Source organism: Sceloporus occidentalis, unplaced genomic scaffold (assembly GCF_023333645.1).
Source record: "Sceloporus occidentalis isolate IW3139 unplaced genomic scaffold, rSceOcc1.0.p SCAF_93, whole genome shotgun sequence".
In the NCBI taxonomy this organism is placed as follows: Eukaryota; Metazoa; Chordata; class Lepidosauria; order Squamata; family Phrynosomatidae; genus Sceloporus; species Sceloporus occidentalis.
In genome coordinates, this window is record NW_028317073.1 from 3,633,689 (window position 1) to 3,659,399 (window position 25,711).

General features: G+C 40.6%; 1 protein-coding gene across 1 annotated transcript in view; it reads right to left on the reverse strand.

Annotated features, from left to right (window-relative positions):
• LOC149284446 (flavin-containing monooxygenase 5-like) overlaps window positions 1-5,447 on the reverse strand; it is a 32,795-nt gene extending 27,348 nt beyond the window's left edge. The window contains exons 1-2 of the mRNA XM_089496716.1: window positions 5,310-5,447; window positions 5,024-5,212 (exon numbers count right to left, since the gene is read on the reverse strand). Coding sequence (XP_089352842.1) covers window positions 5,024-5,212; window positions 5,310-5,441 — 321 coding nt within the window. The 5' untranslated portion in view covers window positions 5,442-5,447. The remainder of the gene's footprint in view (window positions 1-5,023; window positions 5,213-5,309) is intronic.
• Window positions 5,448-25,711: the final 20,264 nt, after the last annotated feature.

Genomic DNA, 25,711 nt, shown 5'->3' on the forward strand with positions numbered 1-25,711 from the left:
ATACCATCTTTCCTAGGGGTCTTAATTATGAATTTGACTTGATGCCTCTTATTTGAATTTGTTTTTATTTTAAATTATATGTTGATTGTTTTATTTTTCGTATCTTTATGATTAATTTGTATTATTTTTTCTTTCAGATTCAACTTCTTTATTCTTTTCTGTTCTATATGTGCTGATAGACCCTTATATTTCACATGATCCCATCAACACTTTAATAGCGCTGTATCACTTTAAACTATTTTGTGGAAAATTTCTCTTCTCTCCTTTTCAACTGTTTTTAATAAAATTCATTATTGAATTTGTTGCACCTTTAGTACTATTTCAGTGACTTATTATTTACGCACTTTACTACCTCTTTTAGAATTGGTCATTTTTACACCTTTTTTTTAAAAGTACACTTTATTTAATTGTTTCACATTATGATATATCACTGTATATTTGCATAATTTTTGATGACCTTTCCATTCTTGGTCTTTCTAAATATTCGAGTCCTTTATCCATATTATAAGAACCAGTGACGTTTATTATTATTATTATTATTATTATTATTTATTTATTTTTTTAGCTTTATTCACGGTATATATCATTTATCTATTTATTCACTCACATTAGATATTGTCTCTTTACTGGGTTTTTAAGATAATAGATAGTGACCTGATATATGCACTTGGCAATGCGAGCACATCTTTTGATTACACTAGCACTGCTCTATCAGAGATTATGTTCTCGCGCATGCGCGGAACATGCTTGCGCATGCGCGAAACATCACCACACTTTGCCGATCTGGTTGTGCATGCAAATCCCAGTAGATCAGCAGTTTCTGGAATACTCAGACCAGCCTGTCTGGCACCAACAACCATGCCAAGTTTAAAGTCACTTAAGTCCCCTTTCTTCCCGTTCTGATTCTTGCTTTGAACTTTAGCAAATTGTGCTGACTACGTCTGCATGCCTAAATGAATTGAGTTGCTGCCATGTGATTGGCTGATTAGCTATTAGAACAAGCAATTGAACAGGTGTACCTAATAAAGTGGGCAGTGAGTGTATATACATATATATATATATATATACATATATATACACACTTGTGTGTATGTTTGAGCATGCACGTGTACCTGTGTGTGTATGTGAGCATGCATGTGTAATTGTGTGTTTGTATAAGCATGGGTGTGTACTTGTGTGTGTGTGTGTGTGTGTGTGAGCATGGAAGTGTAATTGTGTGTATGCGTGTGTAATTGTGTATGAGCATGGATGTGTAATTGTGTGTGTGTGGCTTTACTTTTGGTGTAATATGTCATGTGTAGGTTGTAGTTACCTATTTTAGATCTGCTAAGGCACAGGTGATTTTTATTATTTCCTGATATGTAAAGCCATAGAATTCAAAGAGGGTGTACTTTTTCACAGAAATGTATTTTATAAAAAGTCTTCTTAGGATGAGTTTCACTACGATACAAGAATGGGTTTTGAGATCACATTGGGATATAAGACAGCTCGGAATATATATGTACCACCAAAAGCTCAGCACTCAGCCCTAGCTAACCTCTAAACCCTAACCAATGAAACAAAACTATTTAAAATGAGCAAATTTAAAATTTGTGTGCACTCCTTATGGGAGAACAAACACCCTATTATTTCAGTATTCCAAAGTGTTTTGCTAACGTTACTTGTCACATTTTCCGTCAAGTTAAATTTAATATACTATCATCTGATTAACCCAGGAACCTAAGCCATCCAACTAAACCAAGTTGGGTGTGTTTGCAACCATTGATGCTTGATAACCAACATAAATGTCAGTTTCTGCAGAAGCTGGTGTGCCAATGACCATTGCATGGGAACAACATTTTTGCACCACTATAATGCACTGTACTGTACAGGTGCCATTTGGAGGCATCATACACAGAATATGGTTAAGGTAAAAAAATATATATATCGCTATCCCAGAGCATTCAGGATAGGGCATGAGCGTAAATAGGCATTCACACCCTCTCCCATTTTTTAAATAACTTTTTTCAAGGTTTTGTTTGAAATTTAATTTGACTTCCAACTTGCTAGTAAATAGCGCATGCAATCTCATGAATTTAAAATCAACTTCAGTGTTAATGAACCTAAATAGCTTTGTTTATTTTGTCAATTGAATGAATCCTTTAACCCCTTCAGGACCGGGATTTTGATACTAACGTGTCGCTAAAGGACCGGAGCCATTTTTGTGTTTTTGCCATGTCTTTCTTCAACTGTAATTTCTCTCTTATCAATTAGTGCACCCACACAAATCACATATTGTTTTTTCAGCACAAGTAGGGCTTTCATTTGAAGCCATATTAAGCTGGGTAGTACATTGTTTTGTTTGAAATAAACTGGAAAAATTGGGGAAAAAATGAAAAAAACGCATTTTTTTACAGTTTTGTATACATACAAATTGTACACACATTGAACCGATGGGAAAAAATTATCCCAAATATATTCATTAAGTTGTCCTGATTTGGAAACCACCCAACATGGCCAGGATTTTTATCTATTTTGACCAGTATAGGGCAAATATTGCAAGGCATGCATCACGTTTTTGAAATGTAATTTTTTTCAAATTTGGCATGGTAGTCTAATAACTCCAATAGTTGTCACAGATACTGATTATCACCCCAAAATTATATGTTTATGAAAAGTAGATAAGTCAAGGTGTACAACTAGGGTCATTTTGACACTTTTCAAACAGGTATTTTATCGCCAATTGCTGCCAAATTTTGAGGTATTTTTATATTTTTTTGGTTTTTTTGCATATGTTGCAATGTTGCTTTAGATTTTATATTATATTTTGTATAGAATATGTGCAACTGCAGAAAAAACACCAAATTGTGTTCACCAACATCCCCCGGTTCCAACAAGGCCTCACATGCATGGTTCATGCATTTTTTGAGGAAGCTATGAGGGCAAAACTGGAACATGCGCATTTTCGTTTTCACATTTTGAATTTTCAGAAATTGGTTTCCTGGGCCCATATCCCATTTGGGACATTTTGGAAGCCCCCACTGTAAATTACCCCATAAAAGTATATATTTATGAACAGTAGACAAGTCAAGGTGTTCAACTAGGGTAGTTTTGACAGTTTTCAGCTAGCCATTTCTTCACTGATGTCTGCCAAAGTTCACGGAAAATTTATTTTATTGCGTTTTTAACAAATAAATTTCAATGTTAAAATGTATTTCTTGCACAGCATATGTGCAACAGTGGAAGAAAGCACCACATTTTGTTCACCAACATCCCCCGGTTCCAACACGGCCTCACATGCATGGTTCATGCATTTTTTGAGGAAGCCATGAGGCCATAGCTGGAACATGCGCAAGTTTTCAGGAATTGGTTTACTGGGTCCATATCCCATTTGGGACATTTTGGAAGCCCCCCCACTGTAAAGTACCCCATAAAAGTATATATTTATGAACAGTAGATGAGTCAAGGTGTTCAACTAGGGTAGTTTTGACAGTTTTCAGCTAGCCATTTCTTCACTGATGTCTGCCAAACTTCACAGGGAAATTATTTTACTGCTTTTTTAACGCATACATTTCAATGTTGCACTGAATTTCTTGCACACCATAAGTGCAACAGTGGAAGAAAACACCACATTTTGTTCACCAAGATCCCCTGATTCCAATAAGACCTCACATGCATGGTTCATGCATTTTTTGAGGAAGCTATGAGGGCAAAACTGGAACATGTGCATTTACATTTTTTTTTAAATATTTTTTTTCATCAGATTACTTGTAAGTGACAGGTTTAGGCCGCTGACATCAATCAGGGAGACCGATCAATAATCAGCGACTTAAAATGTCACCAACAAGTGATCAGGTAATAATTATGATTATTTCATTTATTAATAATTTGTGTTTTTTCATAATTACCCTAGATGACCCCTCTCTCTTTGTACAGCAGGGTCATCCGTGGGCTGCCATAATGATCCGATCACTCCTATTGGCCAGGAGCGATCTGATCAGCCCAGCCCAGCATTTGACCTGGAAGCACCCTGGACTTTCAGGTCAGTGCTGTTATTTTTTTTTTTATTATTATTATTATTTTTAACATTTTTTTTTTAACTCTTTCAATGCTGATGCTCCATTGAAGCACAGCGTTGACTGATATTTAGTCCCCACAAGCTTGTGGGGACTAATATTAACCCCTGCAATGCTGCGATGGGGGTCATACACAATCGCAGCATTGAAGGGGTTAATTGAGGTAGAGAGGGGTAGGGGTTAACTGAGGAAGGGTGGGGGGTCTGGTCTCCACACTCATGTGGAGACCAAAGAACCCTGTCTCCCTGTCCCTGAAGCTGCCTCTGGCAGCTGGGACACAATCTCCAATAGACTGGAGATTGTAGGGGAGGAGTCTCTCTGATCAGTCCTACAGGACTGATCAGAGGACTTCTGGGGGGTCGTTTTTGCTGCTGCTGGTCTGCCTGGGCTTCCAGGCAGACCACCAGCAGCAGAACCCCCTACAAAACGGGAATTAACACCTTCAATGCCGCAATCGCGATCGCTAACAATGGAGCGATCAGGCAGCAGGGGGGTGTTGGATCAGGTTGTGTGGGGACCCATTCAACACCCCCCCCCCTTCCATGAAGCTGCCTGTGGCAGCTGAAACCGCGATTGCAGATTTTTCTGCAATCGCAGTTTCTGCCTACAAAATCATTCTGTGGGAGTGATCGTGGGCTTGGGGGCGGGCTTAGACAGGCTGTGCTGTCTGCCCAGGAGTCCTGGGCAGACAGCAGCAGCAGCGCCCCCACGATCACCGCGTTTTTTGGAGGAGACGTACCTGGTACGTCCCGGTCTACCGGTGACTGTTAACCAGGAAGTACCAGGTACGTCCCGGTACTGAAGGGGTTAAATTAACTGACACATTTCTTTAAGTGAATCGACTGATAAGTAGTACAAACAGAAATACCATGGCCATTGGGTTTGAATCTAAACCAAATAATAACCACAATTATGGAATTTTTGTTAACATGTATTTGTTATCAAATTTTCAATAAAAAGTACTGTACCTTAAAGCGGATATATTTTAGAAGGTTGAAGTTCTCTGCATACATTCTGAAATAATCCATTATTTTGGAATTATGCATATAGTTTGGGAAATCATCTGGAATGGGATAGTCACTGAAACACATCATTTCCTTGGAAGTGTTTATGATCACAGATTTGTAGATACTAGCCCTACCATCTTCTGGGTTCTCCTGTTAGCATGAAAACATACGGATAAAAAAACTGAACAATCTATTCAAATAATTAACTATTGTGAAAACTAGTAACGATGTGAAATGTTTTAATTACCTTGAATCTCCACAAACCACCAATATCTTCACTCCTCTCAAAGCATATGGGCTCCAAACCTTCATCCAGGCAACATTTAATGGCTGTCAGACCACTAGAGCCTGCTCCAATTACACAAATACTTTTCACCATGGCTCCAACAAGGAACTGACCAAAAACACAAACACACAAAATTAAACATTTATGGGTATGACATAACAAGCATTAACCTACAATAAAATAATAAAAAAAAAATTCCAGCTGTTCCTTACATGCTCTGCTTCTCCTTCCACAAATTGTTATGCCTCTTCTTAAGTATGTTGTCCTCATGCAGTAGTTGTGCAAACATGCAGTGCCAGCAGTGAATAAACTGATCAAATATTGGCCTTAAATAATCCAGCTGGAGGCATCGGCCAAAATTGAAAATTCCTACGTTTGTGTGCATGTTTGTAGTTTAAAGGAGGGATCAAAGTTGAGTAGGCGTTGTAAAGCTTTTGGCATAGACATTGTTTTTATGCAGGCCTGTAATATCAGTACCAAGAAGTTCCAGTTTTTGTTTTATTCACAGAATACATTCTGCAAAGTATTCTACATTTTTGCAAGAATATTAAAATGATATAGGGATTACCCAGTTACAAAGGTAAAAAAAGGCACATGCCTGAGCTGAAATGACAGGGTAGCCTCGACTCCTGGGCGAGGCTCCCCCAAATGAAACACAGACACCAAATGTGGGATGAAAAGGCCACAGCCGATATATATTAACGTCATTGCCAAATACAACAGAACACCCCTAAGCTCGCCAGGACCAACCAGGGCCGAACCGTAAGCATCACTTTATGGGAGGGCGTCCCATGATGCCTTGCCCCCACCCAAGGTTCCAGCAACCCGCCCAGCCAGGAACCTCCCACCGACACTTTAACACCAGTGGCAATAACCACATAACACCCCCCGGCAACCTGGCAAGCTTCCGTCCCCGGCTGTGACAAAATTCTAAAACAGAACAAAGAAAAATTAGTAAACAAGAACACCAATCAAGAACATCACAAAATAAAGGGAGGGTGGGACAAAAACACAGGGTAAGCTGGCACCACAAAAAGCCCAGAACCCCCCAATGCCCTAACCTTATATACCCCCCTCACTTCCTCCTCCTTCGTTAATGTTGTTCATTTCCAAACTCCAAAGTTCTACCTTAAATGCTAATATATGGTCTACCTTAAGTCCTGTTATGTAACTTGTAAGAGAGTCAGTTGGCAGCAGAGGGAGAAAGAGAGAGCATGGAATAAAGAAGCTTCTGCATGACCTGTCTGAAGAAACATTCCTCCACTGGATTTAGAATGTTTAGAAATGTATCAGAAAACTGGGCAAAGTGGAGGGAGCTGATAGAGCTCGTTTATGCGCGACCTGATGCAGCACAATGGACGGATCAACAAAAGGCTGCATACTTTCTCATCAGTGTTGGCCAAACAGGCCGGGATGTAGGCAGAGCATGGTGTGCAAGTGAAAACATAGCTCCAGAGGACAAGATAGCAGAGATATGATAAAAGGCAGGATGTTAATGGGCAGTCCGTTCAAGGAAGAGCAGGAAAAGTTACTGCAGGGGGAAGAATTAACCTATGAAAAAGCTATCAGAATTGGGTGAGCATATGGGATGTCAAGTTGCAGGTAATGGGAGGTCCACACCCACAAGCCTAGAACACAGAAACAACCTGTGGATATTGTGGAAACACACATTACAGAGATATGTTATGCCCTGCAAGAGGCCAAATATGTAATAAATGCAGAAAAAAGGGGCACTTTGGGCACCAAAATATTTCATAATGGAATGAGCTATAGGAAGCCACAGACACGACCAGTGTATAATATAGATGATTTGGACAACCATTCAGATGATGACACAGACAGCTCACAGATATACCTTGCATCGGTGCAGAACATACAACACTCTGCAGATGAAGCAGTGGGCACCTTTCATGATCCCTGTCAAGTTTAAGATTGACACAGGAGCTCAGGTAAATTGCGTGCCAGGGCACATATATCGCAAATTCCTCCGTAAGGAATTACAACTCGAAACGCAAAGGCTACCAAAGCTAAGAGGTTATGGAGGAGAGGTCCTGGATGTTATTCGACATTGCCATACAAAATGTGCATGTAAAGGATCTGAAACTAACTAACTTACAGGTGTTTATAATAGAAACAAAGGCTCCTGCTGTGCTTGGTCTGCGGACGAGCCAAGAGATTGGACTTATCAAAATTATAATGACGGTTAACAGCAGTGAAAACATACTTACAGCTCACGGCATTAAACACGATTTCAGTGATGTATTCAGAGGACTCGGATGTCTTCCAGGGATATGCAAAATTCGGATAAAAGAAGGAGCATACCCTGTTAAACATGCACCGAGGAAAATACCTTTAGCTCTTCAAAGCCAAGTGGAACAAGAACTCTTAAGGATGGAGAAATTAGGAGTGATCAAAAAGGTCACAGAACCTTCTGAATGGGTCAGCTGTATGGTGGTGGTGGAAAAGAAAAACACAGGAGCAATCCGAATATGCATTGACCCACGTGATTTGAACAAGGTAATAATGAGAGAACATTACAGACTACCCACTCTAGAGGACATAGCACACAAACTTGTTGGGGCATCAGTGTTCAGTGTACTAGATGCGCAGTCTGGGTACTGGCAACTACGTCTAGATGAGAACAGCAGTTGCCTCACCACGTTTAACTCCCCTGTTGGACAATGGAGATTTACAAGAGTTTGTTGTCTGCTCAGGAAATGTTCCAGAAAAAATCACACAAGCTAATTTCAGGCCTGCGGGGTGTTGAAGTCATAATTGATGATTTATTGGTCTATGGCAAAGATCATGCGGAACAAGAACCTGATTGCCTTGCTTAAGAGATGTTGGGAGAAGAATATGAAGCTCAACCCGAACAAACTGCAGATTGGTGTTGAGGAGGTAAGCTACTTTGGGCATATCATCAGTAAAGATGGTTTAAAATCTGATCCCAACAAAATACAAGCAATCACTAAAATGCAAGCACCAACTTCCAGAAAAGAGCTAGAAACAGCACTGGGCATTTTCAATTATCTGTCAAAGTTTAGCAGGGTTTAGCCCAACAAACAGTACCTCTACGAACTCTACTGCAGAAAAATGCATGCTGGTCTTGGGATGCTAATATGCAAACAACATTTGAGAAAATAAAGGCCCCTATAAGCAAACAGCCCGGACCCATCTTGAAATATTTTGATGTGAACTGTGATACTGTTCTTCAAGTAGACGCATCACAATTTGGGTTGGGTGCAGTACTGACACAAAGAGGTCACCCAGTGGCCTATGCCTCGAGGGCACTTATGACAGCTCAATCCAACTATGCCCAAATTGAAAAGGAAATGCTAGCCATTGTCAACGGATGTGAAAAATTTCATCAATATATCTATGGGCGTCCAGTATTAGTGGAAACGGACCACAAGCCTTTAGAACACATAATGCCTACAGAGAATGGTAATGAAGCTGTAACCATATGACCTTACTGCCAAATACAGGCCAGGGAAAGAAATCCCAATGGCAGACACGCTATCCAGAGTGTTTCCAGCAGGACATGAAGCACAGGACGAACCTGATCTGGAGGAATAAGTGCACACAGTCTTAGTCAATGTACCCATCTCAGATGTCAGACTGGAAAGAATTGAAAAGGAAACGATATTGGACAAGCAAGTAGAAAAACGTTGCCGGGTCATGTGCAATGGTTGGCCAGAGAAGCGCAAAAAACTACCACCAGAATTACAGGAATTCTGGCCTGTGAGGCATGAATTGTCAAATAACGAGGGCATTATCTTTATGTTTGAACGTATACTCATTCCTAGAAGTCAACAGAAAACTGGTTTTGGAACAAAATCACCAAGGACACTTAGGCATGGCTCTGTGCAAACGACGGCAGGGGAATTGGTTTATTGGCCTAACAAACTGAGAGGTTTGTGAAGATTTGTGATACCTGCAACGAATTTCAACGACGAAACACAAAAGAACCTCTCATCCCCTGGAGTATCCCTTCTCTTGCTTGACAATGACTAGCTACAGATATTTTTCATACTGAAGGGAATGACTACCTGATTATTGTTGACTATTAATGTAAATACTTCGAAATAGTAAAACTGAAGGATCTGAAGTCCTAAACTATAATTTCAGCTTTCAAATCAATACTAGCGAGCAGGCCCGGACTGGGACAAAAAATAGGCCCCGGCATTTCAGACTGAGCAGCCCATTTTTATGAAAAAACATATATGTACATACATATACATAATACTTGGTCATTCAACATGGGAAGCCTGAAGCCACAATTTAGTGCGACTAATCCTTGAAATAAATATTATAGAGTAAATAACACAATACCTTATCTTTTCCACTATTTCAGGGTGATTTCAGGGCCTTGAATGTTTTGTCCCCTGAAGTCACTACAAATTCAGGAGGGCATTTTATCTCTGGATAAGTTAAAATGAAATAGTTCCTACTGTAAATTAAGGAAACAGATAACCAAACACACACACCAGGACAGGCTTTTCCACACCGACACCCAGACACACACACCAGGACAGGCTCTGCCACACCGACATCCTAACACACACACCAGGGCAGGCTCTGCCACACCGACATCCAAACACACACACACCAGGACAGTTAAAGAAAGAAGAAATGTTTCAGCACTCAACTCCCAGGAAGCTGGGAGCTAGCAGGAAAAAGGGCAAAACAAAAACAGAAAGCATAACAAAAATAGCAACGTTTCGGCCAAACAGGGCCGTTTGACCTTGACAAAGTCCCTGTTTGCCCGAAACGTTGCTTTTTTGTTTTGCTTTCTTTGAGTAAAGCAACCTAAGGATTGGAAGCTGATTGGGGTTCTTTTCTGTGTTCGCACACACACCAGGACAGGCTCTGCCACACCAACACCCAAACACACACATCAGGACAGGCTCTGCCACACTGACACCTGAACACACACATCAGGACAGGCTCTGCCACACTGACACCCAGACACACACATCAGGACAGGCTCTGCCACACTGACACCCAGACACACACACCAGGACAGGCTCTGGACAGGCACACCGACACCCAAACACACACACACCAGGACAGGCTCTGTCACACCGGCACCCAAACACACACAGACACCAGGACAGACTGGAGGGTTTCCACGGACGGTTTCACTCAGCCTGCCTGTGGCATCTTTGCCCCCATAACAGCCTGCCTGTGGCAACTTTGCCTCCAAAACAGCCTGCCTGTGGCAACTTTGCCACCAAAACAGCCTGCCTGTGGCAACTTTGCCACCAAAACAGCCTGCCTGTGGCATCTTTGCCACCAAAACAGCCTGCCTGTGGCATCTTTGCCACCAAAACAGCCTGCCTGTTGCATCTTTGCCCCCCTTACACATCCATGCTATCACACACACATATTCATTCACTCGTTCACAAATATTTATTCACTAATTCACAGATAATCATTCACTCATTCAGATATTCATTCATACATTGATACTCATTAATTCCCTCATTCAGATACTCATTAATTCCCTCATTCAGATACTCATTTACATATACTCATTCACAAACATTCATTCACTCACTCCTTCACAGATACTCATTAATTCACTCTTTCATTCAATCTCACATACTCCCTACAGCCTCCCTCACCCCCTTACCTGAACCGATGATGTACGCGCTGCTCGCAGACTTCCGTGGATCTGCACAGGGGGAGCAGACGCACAGCAGGGTCATGTGACGTACGTGACGTACGTCACATGGCTCCGTTGGATTCTTGCGTCCCCCTGGCCGTGGAAGCGACGCTGCTCGCGCGCGTCTGCCAGGTAAGTAGCGGGCCCGGTCACAGTTGCTGCGCGCTTAAGGGGCAGGTGCCCCTTTTGCCCTGCGTTAAGGACGGCGGCATAGGCCCAGTCAGTCCGTTCCTGACTGGGCCTATTTTAAGGTAGGGGCCTGGAGCTGCAGCAACATTAGCCCCTAAGTCAATCCGGCCCTGCCGTGTCCCGGGCTGGCCCGGCCCCGGCCCGGCCCACCGGGCAAATGCCCAGTATGCCCGATGGCCAGTCCGGGCCTGCTAGCGAGGCATGGTGTATGTGAAGAAATTGTCTCTGACAATGGTCCACAATTCTCCAGCACTGAATTTCAATCTTTTCTCCACGAATGGGGCATCAAGCACAGTCCCGTTGGTCCACATCTACCACAGGCTAACGGACTGGCTGAAAAATATGTAGGCATTGCCAAATCCATTCCAAGGAAAGCACAATCGTCCGGGCAGGATGTTTATTTGGGTCTTCTGAACTATCGTGCAACACCTATCTTCTGCCATGTATCATTTTTCACACCATTTTGCCAACTGACCTTTTCTATAACTACTTTTCTATAACTAGGTGTTAAAAACAATAGGGATATTAACTAATGACTAATTATGTATAAAATCTACTTCTCATAACATGTCTGAGCTCTGCAAAAAAACATTCCATATCCATTTTTTTGTACAATAAGTTACAGGGAAGTGACATCCAGATCCAGATGTGTGATCTGTTTCTTCACTCAAAGCCAAACCACGTATAAATAGGCAACATTGCCAATAATTAAAATATGCACATCTGTGTGCTTGACATTTGTTGTTGTTTTGGGGTTTTTTTCCCAATTTCAATGGTATGACTCGTAAGAAACACAAATAAAAATTATGTTTTCTAAAATAAAAATGCTTTAAAGCAAAATATTTCCCTTAGCAATATGACCAAATTGACTACAACTAGTTTTTAAATGCACTAAAAATAATATAATGCATTGACATAAGCAGACAATCCATAAAAACTGTGCAAGAAAGAGAGGAGAGCCAAGCAGCAGAGGGTGCACTGAATGCCATAAGGGATACGCTAAGAGTTACAGGAGGCAGAAGGTAGAGCCGTGGTAATTAAGGGAGAGGTACAGTTGTGCTCAAAAGTTTGCCTACCCTGGCAGAAATTGTGAAATGTTGGCACCGATTTTGAAAATATGGCTGATCATGCAAAAACTGTCTTTTATTTAAAGCTAATGATCATATGAAGCTATTTATTATCACATAGTTGTTTGGCTCCTTTTTAAATCATAATGATAACAGATATCACCCAAATGGCCCTGATCAAAAGTTTACATTCCCTTCAATGTTTGGCCTTGTTACAGACACACAAGGTGACACACACAGGTTAACACCGACATCCAAACACACACACCAGGACAGGCTCTGCCACACCGACATCCTAACACACACACACCAGGACAGTTAAAGAAAGAAGAAATGTTTCAGCACTCAACTCCCAGGAAGCTGGGAGCTAGCAGGAAAAAGGGCAAAACAAAAACAGAAAGCATAACAAAAATAGCAACGTTTCGGCCAAACAGGGCCATTTGACCTTGACAAAGTCCCTGTTTGCCCGAAACGTTGCTTTTTGGGATTGGAAGCTGATTGGAGTGCTGGGGTTCTTTTTATCAGATGCCATGCTTACAGGTAGCCTAGTGAACAGGCTCTATTTACATATAATTCGGGATAATGAACATTTGATTTTTCTGTCTATGCTTTTGAAACTTTTTCATTGAAAAATTACCTACAAAAAAATAACAAACGCTCTACATCTTGCTTCTTAATTTGCTGTTTTTTTATTAGCTCTTATAAAAATTGTTTCTTGTGATTGATGTGTGTGTGTATATATATATATATATATATATATATATATAAATATATATATATATATATATATATATATAACAATGAGTACTCAAAACACTGACTGAAGTAAGATTCTCTAATGCGTTTTCACAAACATCTGTCTAGCAATTTGTCAATCTTCCAGTAAATAGCCTCCGATTTTGCTGGAGGGTCTAACTATGGGGCCGAAATGAAGGATTACTAAAATAGGAGCCTTCAAAAGGTTATACATACACAAAAAAGATTGCAATTATGTAAAACAGTATTTTAAACTGGTTTACCTGGGTCTTAAATTTGATTGAGTTGCACAGAGTTTATTAAAGAATAACAAGCTAACACAGCAATCAGCACCAGACATTTAAAAGAAAAAAGAAACATACCTCTGTGGAGCAAAATATGTTGGCCTTATAAGTTCTCACTTCCTTCAACAGAGAATATCAGCGTTGTAACTCTTCAGAAGCAAAAGTTGTGTAAAAAATGGTTAACCCTAACCTATGCTACACTTATTTATACCTCAAGAGCTTATGGAGGCGGAACAACTCCAGGGGCATCCCTTATGTGTGTTACATGTGAACCTAGATCATTACATTTTTTTTAAGACAATAAAATGACTTTTTCCAGAAACAAATCTTATCTGTATAATTTTGTAAAACAACTTACAATTAATTATTGTCTAGCTACATATTTCATATTTAACAATTATTTATATTTGTAAAAATTGTAAGGACGTGAAATAATTTACTGATGTCCATAAAATGTTTGGCTCTAGAAATAAAATAGAATATGGATACAAGACAGAATTTAATACACAATGATGATCTATCCATTGAACTGCCTGTGCAAATGGTTTAAAAACTATTCAAACTGTTCTTGACCCATTTGTTTTTTGACAACAAATTTCATTTCTTGCACGTTCCATTTCAATTTTGTTAATTAAATTGGTTGTCCTATACCCATATTTACTCTCACGCTCTCATTTTCGTATGTCTCTCAACCTTCTCTGCCGACCACTTCAGCAACCGTCTCTTGCATCTTCTTGTCTTCTATCTTTTTTCTTCTTCCTTCTCTTTTTTCTATATTCGAACTTCTGATGAAATGGCGGAGCTTCTGACAAAATGGCAGAGCTTCCGGTGATGTCCTCTCCTCCCCAATCAGGGGAGAAGACATCGCCAGAAGCTCTGCCATTTTGGTGAACGTTCACATGAGGTTATTGTAGCGCAAAATGGGGGAGCAGCCGGTAACGTCATGTCCCTTATTCTTCAATCAGGGAAGCGGATGTCACCAGAAGCTCTGACATTTTGGTGGAAGCTCATATAATACATAAAATATATATTATAGTAACACATGCATATGTGTGCAAAGTAAAAAAATAATGAAATATTTTCATTCTATTGCTATTTGATGAAACTTGTGTTTCATCCTATACATTTTAGTTTAATTACCATTAAATCAAGAAATGTATATCATGAGTATGAATTTAGGTTGGATTCATATTCATTATTTACTTATCTTGGTTTAATGAAAGAATATGAATTCGGGATGGGTTTAATTAAATGCAAGAAAATAAATCATTTTTATATTGTAAAATAAACATCTAAGGAATAACAATACAGCTGAATAAAACCCAAACATACGTTTAAGGGATTGCATATACACGGACAGAACAAAGTGGGATGTTTATTGAGGATATGTCATTAATTATATGTATATATTTTATATGTAAAAAATATTGTATCACAGTAGTACTCAAAATGTAGGAATAAAAAATATATACTAATCCTGCTATTATTACTTATCCATAAACCCATGCTACGTTATAAATTGCCTTAAAAAATAAGTATCATTATTTGGTCCAGTTGACCTAAGCAAAAGAAAAAGATGAAATAACTTGCTTCTAATGATAACCAGAACCTTGTGGATTTTTTTTTTTTTATATAATTTCAAAATTATTCCAGATACATCTAATTCCTCATAACAGCATTTACCATTATATTTATAGTGAAATAAAATGCAGTAAAAGGAAACACAAAAAAGTACGTTTACATTTTAAGAAGCTTTAAAGTTTGTTGAAAAATATACTTTTCCTTTTGATGTTGATATTGCACGTGAAAGAGACCAACTCCACCTCGATCATTTTTCATCTAATATGTGGATAATTAAGAGATTAGTTTAATAATCACACCTGTGAAGTTCTTTGTTATATCATCTGATTTATTTTACCTGGAATTTAATTAAATAGAAGTTTTGAGTATTAGAACTTTTGGGCAGAACAGAAAAAAAATATTAATAAGAAGCCACAGCAAAGTTGCCTCAGGTTAGCTATGTTGCTTAATCCTGAAAATTAAATTTTTACAATATATGATACAATATATAATAAGACTACTACTAAATCTCAAATGTAAGTCTAGTGTTCGGAATGCAGGTTTAGTGGGGTAGTCTATAAACACAAAATATAATATTGACTGTAGATAACAACTATTCGGCCCATTTTTCCTAATGTGAACATTCAGACCTTAATCAGTCCTTGATCTCGATTCAGGATAGCATTATGCTAGGGTGACCACATTGTCAAATGTCATTTCAAAGTTGGTCAGTGCAGGGCTGAACTTGGTTTAACAAGGTGGCCCTGGCACTTTAAGGTGTAAGTACGTTTAGTGGCTTTATAATACAGGTTGTATGCTACATATTTTGTGCTTACGCAGCCTGTGGCACACTACAAAACCTGGTCTGCTGCTGGAGTGGCAGACCAGGTGCCTATGGAGCCATGTAGGGCAGTAACTCACTGGGTATTTGTCCAGTGTGCCAGATGGCCAGTCGGGGCTTGGGTCAATCCATGAGATGGTTGTGACCTGTAAGGCATACAACTGTTCTTAAATAATCCATTTGACATTATTTTCTGATTTGGCAGATTATGAAACACTAGCCTTGGATGTAGCAAGAGTACACATTGTCCTTTTCGTTCTAAACATAAACGTGTTCTAATGACTTTATTGCTTCTTAATCTAAGGTGTGGAATAGAATTATTTTCTAAAACAAAATGTACTAGGCCACTTAATTTTAGGCTGTGACTTTAAGAGTTGTGCAGACTTACTGTATTTGCTGATGTCTCATTGTAAAGGATTTTGAGTCTGATGTGAAAACCCGCTAAAAATTAGCCTTGCATTTAAACATGGATACACACGTGACGACAAAAAATGATCATGTGAATGTTTAAGCTCAGTACTATCTTAGGGTCCTAAGCACCCCACTGCCTTTCAACCTTTATCCATCATATTCATTATAGTTACCTCTGTATACTTTTCTGATTGTTAATTCACAGTTGTTTAAGTCTACAGTGATGTGTCTATCATTATTTTAGACTTGAACCCAATATTTTTATTTAAATGTCTGGAAACATACACTTGGGATTTTTTTTTATATCAGCTATTTACAAATATGCAAACCAGGGTAATCTTAAACAGGCTAAAATGGTAGTTTGACTAAGACTCAAACAAAGTTCAGATGCCCAGAGCTGCTTGATCATTTTGCCTACCGACAGGAAATATAAATGTACGGTAATATTTTTTCTGCCTTACATTGCCTAATACGCAGAGAGAATATATAGAACATTTGGCATCTCGGTAGATTCTATATTTGGCACCCCCCACATTAAAATGTTAAAATATCCATAAGTTATGTCACGTTTGCAAGGATATTTATTGAACCAATATGTGAACTGCATTTCTCCTCCCTTTCTGCACCTCCAGGACTTGCTTACTTATTCCCTGGTCATCACTTATTCCCTGGTCATCTAGTTTTCACGAGGGGACACACAATGAACCTCTCCAGCTAGCTAGCAGTGCACTCGAAGGACACGCTAAGAGCTGGCGCGTGACATGGCATATATACAGTATATAATATATACAGTACTGAGCAAAAGGCAGGTTGCTTTTAAAATACACATGTTAATATTATTATTATTATTATTATTATTATTATTATCCTTTATTTATATAGCGCCAACAGTTTACGCAGCGCTTAATACAATACATAAATTCAAGGGATATGACAAGACAAGAATTGACAGACTAAGACAAACCGATACATTTGGTGGAGAGAGCCCTGCTCGCAAGCTTACAATCTAGAGGGAAATGGGGTGACAAACATAAGGCATAGAGAAAGGGTGAGAGGTAGTGCGGGGGGTATCAGTGACGGGTGAGAGGTAGTCTGGGGGTTTTATCGATGACAAGGAAGTTCTAGCAGCTAAGATGGTATGCTTCTCTGAAGAAGTGGGTTTTTAGATGTTTCTTGAATGTCGGGAGGGAGGGTGAATGCTGAAGGTTCCTTGGGAGTAGATTCCAGAGATATGGGGCAGCTTGAGTGAAATCTTGTAGACGGGAAAAGGAAGAGGTGATGAGTGAGGAGGAGAGCCTTAGCCCATGGGAGGAACGTAGGGATCGAGTAGGAGAGTATTTGCTAATGAGGTCAGAAATGTACGGAGGAGCAGTATTATGGATGGCCTTATATGTCAGTACCAGTATCTTAAATTTAATTCTAAAGGTAATTGGGAGCCAGTGGAGGGTTACACAGAGGGGGGAAGCAGAAGAGGAGCGACGTGCAAGGAAGATGAGCCTAGCAGCGGCATTTAGGATAGACTGTAGAGGAGAGAGTCGAGACAGTGGTGTGCCAACCAGAAGAGTGTTGCAGTAGTCAAGACGGGAAATGATAAGTGAATGAACCAGAGTTTTTATGGATTCTTGGGTGAGGAATGGCCGGATACGAGAGATGTTTTTTAGGTGCAAGCGGCAGGATCTGGCGAGGGACTGAATGTGAGGGATGAAGGAGAAGTTTGAGTCAATGATGACCCCCAAGGCATCGGGCCTGGTTAGTAGGAGAGATAGTCGTGTTGTTAATGGTGATTGAGAATTCAGGTAGTGGAGATGGAGGGAGGGAAGATAATGAGTTCAGTTTTAGAAAGATTAAGTTTCAGGTAGTGTGACATCCATGAAGAAATAATATTAGTTTGATTTTATCATTTAACAAATAGCAAAGTGAATGTAAATCTAATAAAATATGTGTTGTGACCTCCCTTTGTCTTCAAAACAGCATCAAAGTTGTTTTGAGGTGCTTGGTCTTGTTTCAGAGGTATGGCATTTTGGCCACAAGTCTTCCATGAAGACCACTTCTGATTAGGCTCCTCAGTACAGTAGATGGGTGTAACAGTGTAAGGTTCCACCCTTTGCAGTCTGGAATTCTCTTCACTCTGTGCTGCTCATTTTCCGTTACCAACCACTAGTGGTCGCCCTTGCCACTCTGAAGCACTCAGACCTGATTATCATGTCCAGCTGCACCTTATTACCTGGAGTACACTATCTTTATAAACCTGCCCAGCCCTTCAGTCTGGGCCTTGACTGGTTGTTCCTGACCTGTTGCCAATCTGTTCCTGAGTTGCGGCCAGCGACCCACAAGTGGACTCCAAAGCTGAGTGCCCTGCAAGTGGGCTTACCTGTCGTGTGCGCCCCATCCAGAGGGCTACCTGTCGTGTGCGCCCCATCCAGAGGGCTACCTGTCGTGTGCGCCCCATCCAGAGGGCTTCCTGCCGTGTGCGCCCCATCCAGAGGGCTTCCTGCTGTGTGCGCCCCATCCAGCGGGCTACTATCCGTGCGTCCCGCCAGCGGGCTTCCAGCCAAGAGACTTACCATTTGTAAACGTTGTTTTACCATCATCTGCAATACAGATCTTATCTGCATATTCTGTGTGTGATTTATTTCCTGCTCCTGTCTGGAACAACCCCAAGCCATCATGCGTTGTGGAGACAGACGGAGCCCCTTGTATCCCCTGCACCTGGGCTCCTATCAGACCTGTTCACCCGGTTCGTGACAAACAGGGTCTCACTGTTTTCTGTGAGCTGATGGTGTTGCTGGGCATCATCAGCTTGCGAAGGGAAGTTAGCACTAAGTTTCCTGGGCCGACCATTACATCTATGGTCCTCAACGTTTCCTGTTTCTTTGTGCTTCTTCAAAAGAGCTTGAACAGAACATCTCAGAACAACATTTCTGCCAGGAAGAGATCTTGCTGATGCAGAATAACTACCTTGTGTCTTGTTGCTATGCTCAGTCTTGCCATGGCATATGATTTATGACATTAAACTGTCTTTAGCAACCTCACTTTGTTAATGGTTCCTGTTGTGGTCATGGCCTGTTTTATGCAAAATTATGCTAATATTTAAATACACAATTTAGAAAAACACATCTAACAATACAACAATAAATTTGATTCAGGAATACAGTTAAATTATGTAAAGACGAATACCAACAGATGTTATGATATATAATGATATACTTTATTAATACCTCTAGCGGTAAAAACAATATATCGAAAAAGGTTACCATAACAAAGTTACAGACAGTCAACAATTATATTCTAATAACATTGTAATAACATATGTACTTAACTTCAGAGAGTATCAGCATATCAAATGACTCCTTTGGTGCTCAGTTTCCAAAATGGCTCTAGATACCAGGTTCATCTAAAAGACTTTAAAGGATTCTTTCAGTAGTTGTTTTCTAATTCTTAGTTACAATACTAGGCACTAAACTAGTCCTAGCTTCTTGGCACTTAACTAGCCCAAGATGGAAGAGCAGCTTTCTATTTCATACTTTTTCTCTGGCAAACTTTTGCAGCTCTCTTAGCTTCTGCCATGCTGCTTCCTTCCTGTCCTTCCAGTCTACTCTGCCCCTCCCCCTTCTTCCTGGAGTTCCTGATATCCCATTGTTCTTGGTATAGCCCACATGGCTTTTCATGTAGGTAGCCATTATCTATGGTCTTAGATCAGGGGCGTCCAACATGCGGCCCACGGGCCAAATGCGGCCCGCGAAACCTCGAGGTGCGGCCCGCGTGAGATGGGCAGCCAGGATCACAAGAGCCCTGCTGCTTACTTGTGGGAGGGTCTAGTCTCTGCTTCCGTCCTTCTTCCTCTGTGGGGAGAACGAGGGAGGCCGCGCCCCCTGCTGAAGTCTGTGAGCGGCATCGAGAGCTGTAGTGAAGGTAAGGGGGTGGGGGAGATTGTGTGAATGAGTATGTCTGATTGAGGGAATGAATCTGTGAATGAATGAATTTGTGTGTGTGTGATAGCATGGATGTGTAAGTGCTGGAACCTATGCATGATGGGACTGTGATTGCTATTAGCAATCACACTCCTATCATACCAAGTCAGCCAGTACATGCTGAAAACTGGCTAGCTGCCCCCCTTGTGTATTGATGCTGCCAGCAGTATGGGGTCTGCACTTACAGCCACCCTGTACCAGCGTGTATTGGCTGACTTGGGATGATAGGGGTGTGATTGCTAACAGCTAACAGCAATCTGCTAACAGCAATCACAGTCCCATCATGCCTGGGTTCCAGCATTCACTGGTTGCCTAGGCATAAAAAGAGTGTGTTTGCTGTTATCAATCACACTCCTATCATGCCAAGTCATATCATTGATTTATCGTTTGTTACACACTAAAATTGGACAAAAAATACAATGCCCAGCCAACCAGTACATGCTGGAATCTGGGTATGCCTGAGATTGCTTTTAACAGTCATAATATATAATTTTTTTGTACAATTTTGGTGTGTAGCTTACTTTTATTAAAATGTGTGGGGGGGTCAGTTTCAGTTTTGGCTAAGTGAACCCTGAATTTTCGGTTTTGGTCCAGAATTTTCATTTTAGTGCATCCCTAAAATAAATAGAACTATTTTATTTTTACTTTTCCAGAATCCTGAATTTGTAGGCCCAGAAATCCCAGAAATCAGTGAGAGGAAAAGTAAAGGTTTTGTGTCATTTAATTTATTTTAATCTGCATATTTTATTAAAGGCCCTCGCACTTATACAATTCTGATGAAGTGGCCCACTGCAGAAAAAACTTGGACACCCCTGTCTTAGATAAACCATAGATGTACACATCACTTACTCTCTAGTGCTACCTGGTGGTAGAGGCAATGCACTTCTTAAACAATAGAAGTATAAACAATAGAACTAATTGATATTGTAATGTATGCCACAGTTAGGGGAGTGGTTTATCCAAAGGGAGATACAGATATTGCATCTGTGACGTGAATCACTAATAATGGACGATGCAATCCATGTCCACAACAGTTCCTCACTTAGTTTTATCCCTCCTATAAAGCTGTATCTGATTCAATTAATGATTGTGTTTCAACCTACATGTTAGGTTTGGTATAATTGTTTAATCATACACTTAACTATATGCCTCCAAAATCCCTGATCTTGTGCAAGTGTACCTAGGAGAATTGATGATGTTTTGAAGGCAATGATTGATAACACCAAATATTGATTTTGCATTTTTTGTTTTTATTCCCCTTTATTTGCCAACCTGCCCCTCAGTTATGCACATTTACCCCACAGCTGGCTACTCTCCCCCAAATATACCTTATACCCCCCTGATATGCCACTCTGCCCCACCCCCGATATCCCTTATACCCCTATATGCCACTCTGCTCCCCCAGATATGCCTTATACCCCCTATTTGCCAATCTGCCCCCCCAGAAATGCCTTATATCCCCCTGCATACCCCCCCTGACTTAGCGATGCATTCCTAGACTTGTCTTCTGTGCTCCAGACTCCCTGGTGTTTAGTGGGGGTAGCTGGTGGACGCTTGCTTGATGCATGTAGACAACCTCCACTGCTACCCGGGACTTCTATGACTGAGCACCGGAAGGTCACGCCGGTGCTCTGTTGTAAAAGCCCTGGCAGAAGTGTGGGGTAGCAGCGGGGGATCCTCCTCTCTGGCAGCCGGTGTACATCTGCGCAATGTGTGTAGACAACCTCCTCTGCTGATGGCTGGTACTTCCGCCGGGGCTTCTATGCTGGAGCACCGGAAGGTCATGCCATGCTGGTGCTCCATCATAGAAGCTCCAGAGGAAGTGCCGACAACAGCAGGGGTTGTCAGCATGCATCGCACAGACATTCACCGGCTGCCAGAGAGGAGGTTCCAGGTCCCCTGCAACGCTGTGGGGGATCTGGAACTTAGTCTTATAGTCAGACCTCTATTTTTATAAGACAATCTCGAATATAAGACGAGGAGTATTTTTCAGAGCATTGGCAAATACGGTAATACAAAGCATGTTTAAAGGGAAGGATTGTTAATTATCTATATAGAAATGACTGGTATGTTTAGAAGTCAACATGTGTCAAACTGTGTAACTAAAATAGACCAAGGTATTTGACACTGTACATTGTTTTCTCACCAACATTTCCATGTTTCTTAGGATTGTTTGTACAGATTACATATGACTGTACGGAACCCACAAAAATGTATTCAGCTGCACTGCAAATTACAGAAGTATTCCACATGCATAAGTAACTACTTCACTGCTCAACTGTACACAGAATACGTAGTGCAGGCAAACAGAAAATAAAAGGTTAACCCTTTAGTACCAATGGTTGATTTTATTTTTTTGTATCCTATGTGACAATGGCTATTGTAACATTTCTGCAGTGCTCTTGTTTAACTATACTTTTCTTCTTTCTCATTAACTGTACCAACACGTTATACTTTGCTTTTCAGAACAATTGCTTTCTTTAGATGCCATTATTTTGATCGTATCATATAATTTATTATAAAATGCAGTATAAAATATGGTGAAAAAATTAGAAAAAAGGACTTTTTCTGACTTTTACTTGAGAAATCATTTACTCATCTACAAAAGCTAATAAAAAAACTGCTAAATAGATTTCATTATTTTTCCCGAGTTTAAAAATACCCAATGTTTTTTGTCTTTTGCCTTTTTTCCCAAATATGGTCATTCTGCCCCTATGTCCTATTTGGGACAACTTTAAAGCCAGTCATTTCAATTAAACCATATATGTTTAAACACTAGACAACCCAGGGTATTTTAAATGCTTGTATTTTTAACTCTTTCCATGCACTTATTCTACCACAAGCCTTTTTCAAACCTTGTGGTAGTAATTTGTTTGTGTACAGTCTGCGCACAGAAGTGCTTGGACTTGAAAGCGGCTTTTTTAAGAAAAGGAGTTGGCATTTTGTTTTTATCAGATTTTTTCTGGGGAAACTGGACCACACATCTGAAGACCAGACCAAACAAAATAAATAAATAATTAAATTATTATTACCTTTACAACAGGGCAGAGGAACCTTGAAGGAAAAGATAAGTTTACCTTACTTTAAAATACCTCAATTCCTGTCGGGGGCTGTTGCAATGGCTATCCAGTACTGACAATCCATTCTGCATGCGCTGTAGTGCAATCCGATTCTTCAGTGGAAAGCAGCACCACCCAGGCATGAGTTCCACCGTTGTGGGCATGTGTGTTACACAGAGATTTTTAGATACCTTCAGTGAAGAATGAAAATGAATGTAATGGGTTACAAGTTGAAATAAATACTCACTTTTTTCACGCTGTATAATCAGTTTGTGAAGGTGTATACAAACCACAGTACCCCGGCAGCTCAAAAGTGGATGGAGGATGCACGGCACATTTGAATGTAAGTAATAGACCTGTGACTGCTGATATACAGAAGTACATTTACACATGCTCCCTGCACAATCAATGGCAATATTAAAACATGCCACCTACGAGCACAGGACAAGTCTAATTTTAGTTTTTTTACATTTGGAGAGACCCCATCCCTGGACATAAGGTGAAGACTAAAAATTATCGTTACAATCTTTGAGTGCCAAAAGGGGTATTGGATGGACCTGTTTACGCACTGCCTGGGGAAACTAAATGTGGAGGGACTAGAAAAGGCACTTTTTAACCCCTTAAGGACAATAGGCGGTCCCTAAACCCATTTAAAACAATGGATTTTGAGCCCGTACATGTACGGGCTTTGTCATAAAGGTGTTAATATATACAGTATCTCACAAAAGTGAGTAACACCCCTCACATTTTTGTAAATATTTTATTATATCTTTCCATGTGACAACACTGAAGAAATGACACTCTGTTACAATGTAAACTAGTGAGTGTACAGCGTGTATAATTTGCTGCCCCCCTCAAAATAACACACAGCCATAAATGTCTAAACCTTGGCAACAAAAGTGAGTACACCCCTTAAGTGGAAATGTCCAAATGGGGCCCAATTAGCCATTTCCCCTCCCCGGTGACATGTGACTCGTTACAGGGTCTCAGGTGTGAATGGGGAGCAAGTGTGTTAAATTTGGTGTTATCGCTCTCACACTCGCTCATACTGGTTGTGACAGAACCCTCCATCACTGGGGCCCCTGGAGAGGCCTGAGAGCCAGCCTCCTCCCTATCGACTATGGGCCCAGGCCTTGTAGAGACTTCTGTGTGTGGATACAGGGGTTCAGTCTGCTGATGTACCCCATGTTTTAGCACTCAGAGTATCAGAACTGTAACGTCAGCTGGACATCCTGTGGTAGGAAGAAGGCTGATTGTCTGTGCATTGTTAATTGTATAGGTGTGAAGTGTTTCCCCTGTTATTGTGAGTTAGCCCTTGTCTTAAGACCCCCTGTAGGTATGACTAGGTGTCACTGCTGCATACCTAATTATCAATTACGCAACAGGTAGCTGTTAATCCTGTGAGCTCCTGTTATCCCTGTGTCCTGGCCATTGTCTGTCTTAAGCCAATTATATGTCTATCGTCATTCCACGTCTACGTCCCCAATTAATGTAATTATTTACGTCTCATGTCATTCTGTCCTTCCCCCGGATATTGTGTTGCAGGATTTGATCTAATTACTTCCTTCCTGCCATGGTAATTAGATCATGTGATATTTGTCTTGCCCCTTTTCTTACTTGTGTATATATAGCTCTGTCTTTGGTTTTAATAAATGAGTCCTGTTTTCACCTCAACATGAGTGTTGCCTGATGTTTGGGGTGGGCTGTAGCCACACTGTGTAGCTAAGCTTCGGATAGCCACAGTGCCAATGCGGCTTCGGTGCAGCGACGTCCCTCCTTCTATCTACAACGCTGGTTCTGCCCGTTGCTGAAGGGGTTACTTGTTGGTGTCCCGTCAGGAGGAAGCAACGTTTGGCGGGAGTACCCAGTCGGGGTACAGGTCGGTCCCGTCACACTGGTCACTGGAAGTTCAACATGGCACCTCATGGTAAAAAACTCTCTGAGGATCTGAAAAAAATAATTGTTGCTCTACATAAAGATGGCCTAGGCCAGCGATGGCGAACCTATGGAACGCGTGTCACAACGGGCACACAAAGCCTTCAGTACTGGCCCGCGCCCAGGTTGCCGACTCACCAGCTAATTTTTAGGATTGCGTTCTGGTGAGCGGCATGAAGGTGTTTCAGATGGGAGGAGGGCTGACATCAATGAGAACGGCTGCCAATTATAAATTATTATTACATTGTATTGTTGTTTGCAACACCCCTGTCTCCTTCATGGTTTTATATATTAGTGAATATGTCTTCATATGTCTCGCTTTACTTTTAGTAATGTTGCTAAAACATTTAGTAATGTAAAGTTCTTAATCCTCATGTAGAAGAGGTGGCAGACAATGCAGGACAAGTACTGTGAATTGTTAGGCTCCATTTTTGTTATACACTGATATCATTTCAGTGCAAACGTGAATGTTATTTAATAAAATCCTTTTCACGAATAGACCCTCTTTTCATGTGTTTTTCTGCTTGGGCAGATAGTTGGGCCAAATAGTTATCTGCTGGCACATTCTATGTTTCTATGCTTGAAAAAACAAACAATTTATACGGGCAAATTGATGCACACT